The sequence below is a fragment of the Poecilia reticulata genome, linkage group LG2 (genome assembly GCF_000633615.1).
Source record: "Poecilia reticulata strain Guanapo linkage group LG2, Guppy_female_1.0+MT, whole genome shotgun sequence".
NCBI classification, from domain to species: domain Eukaryota; kingdom Metazoa; phylum Chordata; class Actinopteri; order Cyprinodontiformes; family Poeciliidae; genus Poecilia; species Poecilia reticulata.
Genome location: NC_024332.1, coordinates 29,313,973 through 29,321,903, shown reverse-complemented (window position 1 = coordinate 29,321,903; position 7,931 = coordinate 29,313,973). Strand labels below are relative to the sequence as shown.

The window sequence follows — 7,931 nt, the reverse complement described above, 5'->3', positions numbered from 1 at the left end:
ATATACACCTTCTGTTTTGCTTTGCATTCTGTTTTACTGTAGCATGGATTTTCTCTTGTTCATTTCTTGCACATTGGCTTTGTCTTCATTTTTTTTATTTGCCCACACCTGTGTTCCAAGTTTTGAATAGTCCTTTACCAGCGTTTTAGTCATCCCCCATGTTCTACCTGAACTATAAGACTTTCTTTGTTCTCTGGTCATTTCCTGCTTTATACCTGTTCAAACAGGCTTTTTAGAATTACATTTTTTATTGGGTATGTGTATTTACCAATGGTGCAACAGGTACGTACCTCCTTTGGCAACCAATGTTTTAATACTTTATTTCTCTAACTTTAAATTTAAAGGAGGTTGATTGAGTCCAATGAATAATATTTATAAAGATTATAAAATTTTATTTTGAAGAGAAAGGTCCAAACAAGGATCAGAATCTCAGTCAATCTAAAGTGTTATATAGAGGTTTAGGTTTTCAAATAAAAATATTCAGAAAGTAGGATAGAACAAAATGACCATATATTGATTAAAAAAAAATGCAGATACAATTTTGCAAATGTTTGATTTGACCTCAAATTGTTTCTTACCTATTTACTAAACCATTGGAACTTTGCTGAGATCAACTGTTGTAGCTAAGAGTTTAATACACAAATAATCTAATCTTACATTATAGTGTTTCTATTACTCATTAAAAACTAATATCTCATATTTTTATTGTCCTTATTTTTGTCCCAACATTTCACACATTGGCCTCTGATACTTCAATGTGATGAAAGTAACACATATCTACTTAATTTAAGTGCATCTTACTTCAGAGAATTTTGCAACATGTCCTATGTTCATTTATTGAGGTTCTGATTCCCCAAGGGGGACTTTTGAAAATATCCTCTCCTAATATCAATGTGAACTAACACATTTCTTTACATATGAAAATTAAAAATAACTCGTTTTTAAATGAGTACAACACTCCCTTCTCCAGGCATTATAAGGTTACACATGAAGGCTACAAAATGTTTTGTAGCAATTGGCTTTTTTTTTGTCATATCCAAGCCTGAGATAAACAGATCAAACTGCAAAAGTGCAAATAGAGAAAGAACCCATGTCTAAAATAATACAATATGTCCCTGAACTCCAATAAATAAAGATAACCGATATCCTTTCTGTCTATGCACTTTCAATGACCATGTTTCTGCTCCTGGGTCAAACCAAAATAACTGTAACTGGCCTCCTTTTGGTGCATATGGTTTATTGAAGTTTCAGAAAGGAAAAAAAAAAAATTACAGTTAACTAAGCAGACTGAGCACTTTATATCACTGGTGGTTTGTCAAAGCTGGCTAGAAAGATTTCCCAGAAGGGTGTGGACTCATGCATAATCAGCTGAAAATGTCACGTGGACGACATGAAAGAGTTTGGGGTGAAAAGACAAAAACTGCAACACTTTGAAATCTCCTAGGCCAATATAGTAATAACAAAATGACATGTAGTTTAGCTTTGCCTCAATTTTAACCAGTAACAATTCTGACTTAGGAGAGAAGCTGCTGCAATGTGACCAGACTTAAATCAACGTAGAAAATAGATTGAGTTTGATCAAATACATTCAAGATGTTTATTTTTTCTGAGGTAGACAGAACATGTCATTAGTGACCGCTGCAGCTGATCTGTATCAGCAAAAGCTGTACTTTGCATGCTGACATGTTGCTTCAGAAGTATTTCAGACAGTTGAATGAAACTGTAGCTGAATCCTGTCCCTCTGTTCTTCCAAGCAGCCCAGACTCACCGCATTTCATGGAGGTCTGCTCACTGGATGGAAGATTTATTACGCTGGTGAGCACTGAAACGCAGACAGATTGGGAGAAGGTGGAGGAGTGCTTCTCTTGCAGCTGTCAAGGTAAGCTGCGTCATCAGTTTTGGTGAGAATGGGTCACCTGTTCCTACCCCCATTTTTGCCTCCCATGACTTATAGACATCTGTCAGATTCCTAATTATTTCTCCGTGGTGCAGTTCAAAAGAAACCGGAGACTCTCCAGATGTGGCAAGAGGAAGTGTACAGGGACTCTGTCGTGGTGTATTTGGAGGTAGGCTGCTCAAATCAAAAGATATCTGGGTTATGTAAACAAGTCAAGCCAAAGCGCATGCTTTTGTTCAAATAAACATGCATGAATGAATAAGATCTGTATGCAATCCTCTGTATTTTGAGATCAATCAGTATTTTTTCTCTATATTTATGCAGTTTTTAGTTCACTATAATCAAAATTAATCTCTTCCTAACAACAGTCTCCTTTTTTATGTAGATCGGTGATGTCCAAAGTGCAGCCCATGGGGCCATTTGCAGCCCTAGGAATGGTTTTTTGTGGCCAGCGAATGCAATTCAACAATGATACAAATTTGGCCCACTTGTAAAAGCTGTTGATGCAGATGGACATTTAGTTTTAATTTTCAGGGCAAGATTTTCTCTGAAATTAGAAAATGAGATGCACAATGTATGCATTGTACATCTTTTAATTACCAAATTGTTGGCATTTATGTTTAATTCAACAATTAGCAGAACGTCACTCAACAACTTTTACTCAAAAGTAGGCTTCAGCACAGTCGTCAAGCAAAACACATAAACCCAGAAAACATGTTGGAAATGTGTTTTAATAATGCAAATGGCGGGGATCTTCGATTTATTTATTTTTTTGGCTCTACAATAACCTACAAATAACCTTTTTATATTAACATCGGACTAATTAGTTCATTAGATTTAAATATTACATGTCGAATGGGTAAAAATAAAGGTAATTGAAAATAAAAAAAGTGATTTTGCAATTTTAGTTATTAAAAACTCTTCCAGCTTTGTGGCCTTGATTACTGTCAAGTTGTTGATCGTGGCCCACGTTGCACAACGTTTGGACATCACTGATTCAGATTATTTGTCATTTTTGATCAGCAATCAATGTGGGATTTTTTTTTTGCTGAAGTTTTCTGTTTCACATTAGGATGCAGGAGAGGAGGCGTACGAGGGTCTTCATCTGGGACTCCCTCGTGTCATAGCATGCAGGCGAGAGCCAAAATTYGCTCCTCGTGTTTTCCAGGTGGTGCCAAGCAAATTTAGTGCTTAGAAAAAACAGCTATGGTCTCTTTTTTTGTTGTTGTTTTCCCTCAGTGATAGTGTGGAGGCTATAATATCTGAAGTGAAAGGTGATTGTGAATCTGTTCTTCTAGGTGGAGCTTCCAAGAATTAAGTTTAGGAGGAAGAAAATTCTTTCTAAAAAAACTCCCACCAAAACTCTGTGTGAGTTCTGTCAGCAGAATCAGCGTTATCGGCGTTCACTGTCCATTTCATTCATCACATCAGAGAAAGAGGAGGCCCTCTTAGACAGAGTGAGTGTACCTTGTTTTACTTTACATCAATTCATTAGAAATGATTACACCGCAGCTAACCTTTACAAAATGACAGGATCGCCTCAAAGCTCACTGGTGAGTAGCACCAGCAGTGGAAAAAATGAAGAAACAAAAAATTGTCAAAATTGTTTCATCTAGGACATCTATTATGAGGAAGCTAAAGAATTTGAAGAAATCTTGGAAAAGGAAAAGGAGAGACTGGAGCGGAAATACACTGGTATGTCGGTTGAGATGGATGAATCTATGTCTATGAACAGACAGGAGTGGGAGACTGAAGACGAAGCACATAGAGGAATGTGAGTGGTCCAGTACTCTCTTTATACTGCAATTCAATGGACGGTACTGTTTGCAGAGCATACAGAACTTTAAAAAAAAAAAAATAATCCTCACATTTTTTTTTCCTTCAGATTTTACCACGTTACAATCACAAACTTGAATGCATTTTTGGGAGAGTTGATGTGATAGGCCAACAAAAAGTTATGATACCTGGGTTTCAATTTTTTTCAAGAGGGTGGGTGGCCTTTGCAGTGGTTATTCTGTAAAATCAACTTTTTCTGAGCTATACGTCACAATATATAATTCCCCATGGCAGGGCGTTCATAAACACTTGCAAATGCAAAGCCCCTTCCTCACTCACTTCTGCCAGACTAGTGGAAGCAGCAACAAGCAAACACCTGGTGGAAATGAGTATCTGCTGAGCTYCTCATGCAAACTGCATCTCAGTCCCAAGCTCTTGAGAGCAATTACAAACGGCATGATGGAGGGGCGTTGAGCTGAAGGGAGAGAGCGGGAGCTACTTAAAGAGAACAGGGGGCAATTTCAAAGCAGCCAGATTGCAAAAGAAAGTTATCAGATTGCATCTCATAAATGCAGAGGAAACATCTAAACTTTTGGCTTTAATACTGCACCATAGAGATCCACAGCTAATACTATTAATTTCCTCCACAAATTCAGCCTTTCCAAAAGAACGGCCAAAAAAAAAAAAAGCCATTTTGTTGGTTTAGCAAGAAAGACTTGCATTTTTCCACATCAGACCAATATTGAATATTGGGATGATAATCCATGCTGTTGTCAGAGTTCATAGATGGAGCTGAGCTGTCAGAGCATCAAAAACTTGAGACAGGCACCAGAGATTACATTTCCAACAGGACAATGATTTTTATACACATAGAATTGAATGAGAATAGTTTTGATCAAAACACAAATGTGTTTGAATGGGCCAAAGTCTAGACCTAAATCTAGTAAAGGATCTGTAGCAGAGTTTGCCAATCCAATCTCAGTGAGATTAACCTTGTTTTGCAAAGAAGAACGGGCAAACGTTTCAAAGCAAAGCTGGTGCAAAGACTGGCAGCTGTAAAGTGAGCAAAAAGTGATTCAACAAAGTATTAACTTAGAGGATGTTGAATAAAAATACACACTGACCTTTTCAGATTTGTGTTTTTAAAAAGCAAAACTGGGCATCCTATTCCTCTGTTTCCACTACTATGCATTACTATGTGCTGATCTACCACACAACATTAAAAAGGCCGTCAAGTGATGGTAAATCTTTTACCACCGCTATGTAGTGGTTGTTGTTATGTTTTACGCTATGCAGTGGTCGATTAAATTTCACTGTTACATCTGTTGTGTAAACTATCTGGATTTTCTAATGTAGGATGAAACGTTTGCATCACCAGAGAAAAAGACGATTTGAGGCCACAGGTATGCAAGTAAACTCCTTCAGAAAAAGAGGCCAACGAGATTCTGTGAAGCACGTTGCATACTAAACCTCTTACTAAAGAGATACAATGAATGGATGTTCCCCTTTTGTTGCTCAGGCTCGTTTACAATGGCAAAGGATGCAAGATATGACATTCTAAGTTCTCCAGAGAAAGCGATTGCAACTAGCATTCTAGTGTCAAGGTTGCAAGAAGAGCTAACTGAGGAACCAAGGGTATGTATGTTGTATGTGTGCTGCAGCTCTAGTCTTTCCAAAACAGTCATTTGTGTCTAATCAAAAGTGAAATTGTGGGGAGGGGGGGAAATAACAAAATGAGGGAAAGGGCTAAATACGAATTTTGATYGTCGTGTTGTAAAATATATTTAAGGATATCTAAAACTGTGTATTGTGTTGCAGACAACCAGCGTAATACAGAAATTCTACAAAGATGGGCGTATTTTCCTGATCAAGTATGTCGATGAATCAGGTGGTGTTTAGTATCCTTTGTGTTCCGGTGAAAAAAAAAAAAAGTAAAAGAAAAGAAGATACATTACCTATGAGAAAGAGTTTGCACATTGTTAATGGTTCTTAATAGAAAAAAAAAAGTTATCCTTCTGGGAATCCAGCCATCGTAATAATCCCAGCAGAATATCCTCACTTCACTTACGTAATCCTTGAGGACAAGGACACGAAGCCCAGAATGATAGGCATTTTCACACCTAAAGGCTGCGCTACGTGCTACYATTCCAATGGATTGATGTGGTAACTATTTCTTGATTAATTATTTTGAAGCATAAATTAACTTCTACAYTACTTCCAAAATGTGCTTTGCTGCCAACTTCTGCTGTGGTGTCTTTACATGTAAGCAATCTGTTACAGRACAACTGCAGGTAAACAACAAAAAACAAAAAAAAGTGGCAAAATAAATATTTACATCTTTGATGGGTTACGGTTGTCGTATCGTTCCCTTATTCTTTCAAATCYGAGGGAATTACTTTTTATATTTTTATTCTTTTAAATCMCTGAGAGCACATTCATGGGAACCGTATGGTACGTTGACAATTAGGTTAGGGAGGTAAAAATCAAGATATCATCTAATAACAAGTACTTGTTGATCATGAAAGGATATACCCAGATAATGTGTTACTTCTAAAACCCCAAAACCATACATGATTCACCCTCKGTGGTGTTGTTAATCCTCTGATGTTTCTTTGGTGTTTAGTTGTGGCTCCAGCAGAAGGCTTTGGATTTTTCAGACTTTTCTTAAGAAGGTGTTTGGTGGTGGTCTCACATTTTGATTACTCAGCCACATTTGTCTCGATTCGTTGCGTGCTGCTAATTTGATTTGCATTATTGAAAGTGCAGCCACAAGTAGTGTTTCAAGTATGTCTTTATTGCCAGGCGATCAATCAAGAAGTTACTCAAAATATTAATTGGAATGTAGGTATTTATGTGAGCCTGTATGTGTCCAGTTCTTTCAACTCAGTAGTGATACRATGTTACCACTGAGGATAAAAGAATGATTGACATAATCATTGACTTTGTGATATTTGTGCTGAACTTCAGAGTAAAACTATAATTGTTAGGAATCTTTGTTCTGGCATTTGGTTAATAGTTACATATTTGAGAGATATTCTGCTTTTTTGTTTTGTTTTTTTCTGATTTTGCTTTTATATGTTCTTAAAGGTTGAACATAACCTCTAGTGGAGGTGTCTGCTTCGGGGAGACGGGCGAGTTGAGGAGGCGTTGGAACTGGCTGTATTTTGACCCACATGTGCACAACCTTCCATTCAAGCCCCTCATCTTCGCCATGGGGCCATGCATCTCTATCCACATACATTCACAAGAGTGTGTGTATGTGAACTTCATGTACAAGGAAAACCATGTGCGTTTCAGCGTTGGCTCGAAGCTCGAGGTGGGTCAGCACAGATGCAAAACACATTGTACATGTTTTGATAAGGTGTTTTCTTCACTGTGAAATGTGTGATGAAGGCACAGCAGCCATGGCTTACTGATGAAAAAACAGTGCATTAAAAAAAAAAGTTGTTTTTTTTCCCCCCCTTCTTCTTTTTTTTTTTATCTTAAATACAGATCACTTGCCCAGAAAGCCATGCACAGCTAGGCCAAAGCATTTTGGAGAGAGAAATCAAAATTCAGAAGACAAAGATTTTCTGTCTGCTTGACCAGATGGAAACCTGCATGTCCCACCCATTGGCAAACATGCAGAACATAAAGCCACATTTCCGTTTCATCGCCCGGCTGGAAAAGCTTACCAAGCAAGTGGAAAAAAAGAAGTCACTTCAAAACACACAGCCCGCTGCAAATTAAAGGAGCAATACTAAACCCGGTTGATGATTTGTGACAGCGCCAGAGTTTACAGAATTTCAGTATGTTCAATCTTTTGAGGATCTTGTGTTTTTTTTTCTCTGTAGCGACAAAAGCAAAAATGTCACCAATCACACAAATACATAAAGAATYTATTGATTATGTATTAATTCATTTGGTAACACTTTATTTAAAGGGGGCTGAGTAAGACTGTCATGACACTTTCATAAACATGACATAACATATCATGAACATRAATAAGCCTTCATGAATATTTATGACTGTTGTCATAAAGAGTCATTCGCTAAATTATGACACTTTTAATACAAAGTTGACATTATTCAAAATGTCTGTTATGACAACTTGACATTAACCAATAAATCATTACTGATATAAATTTGTTATGAAAGTATTATTGACTGCACTTTAAAAATTAGGTAACTTTATGTTATTAAAAGTAAAGTTTAAACAGTAATGATTTCTTGGTTAATGTCAAGTTGTCATAACAAAGACATTTTGAATAATGTCAACT

The 7,931-nt window shown here is 36.9% G+C and overlaps 2 protein-coding genes across 3 annotated transcripts in view; one reads left to right on the top strand and one right to left on the bottom strand.

Annotated features, from left to right (window-relative positions):
* Nucleotides 1-7,417, top strand: part of LOC103459059 (uncharacterized) — a 10,193-nt gene extending 2,776 nt beyond the window's left edge. Inside the window, exons 3-13 of one of the 2 annotated variants that reach the window (XM_017303715.1) lie at nt 1,758-1,879; nt 1,993-2,066; nt 2,970-3,065; nt 3,196-3,354; nt 3,514-3,671; nt 5,030-5,076; nt 5,193-5,308; nt 5,492-5,571; nt 5,681-5,836; nt 6,761-6,989; nt 7,166-7,417. In XM_017303715.1, the coding sequence (XP_017159204.1) occupies nt 1,758-1,879; nt 1,993-2,066; nt 2,970-3,065; nt 3,196-3,354; nt 3,514-3,671; nt 5,030-5,076; nt 5,193-5,308; nt 5,492-5,571; nt 5,681-5,836; nt 6,761-6,989; nt 7,166-7,402 (1,474 nt within the window). In that variant the 3' untranslated portion in view covers nt 7,403-7,417. Of the gene's footprint in view, nt 1-1,754; nt 1,880-1,992; nt 2,067-2,969; nt 3,066-3,195; nt 3,355-3,513; nt 3,672-5,029; nt 5,077-5,192; nt 5,309-5,491; nt 5,572-5,680; nt 5,837-6,760; nt 6,990-7,165 lie in introns of both variants that reach the window. The other variant, XM_008400292.2, reaches the window with a different exon arrangement.
* The window catches only part of ednrbb (endothelin receptor type Bb), a 25,665-nt gene that overhangs the window by 6,816 nt on the left and 10,918 nt on the right, over nt 1-7,931 (bottom strand). The window lies entirely within an intron of this gene.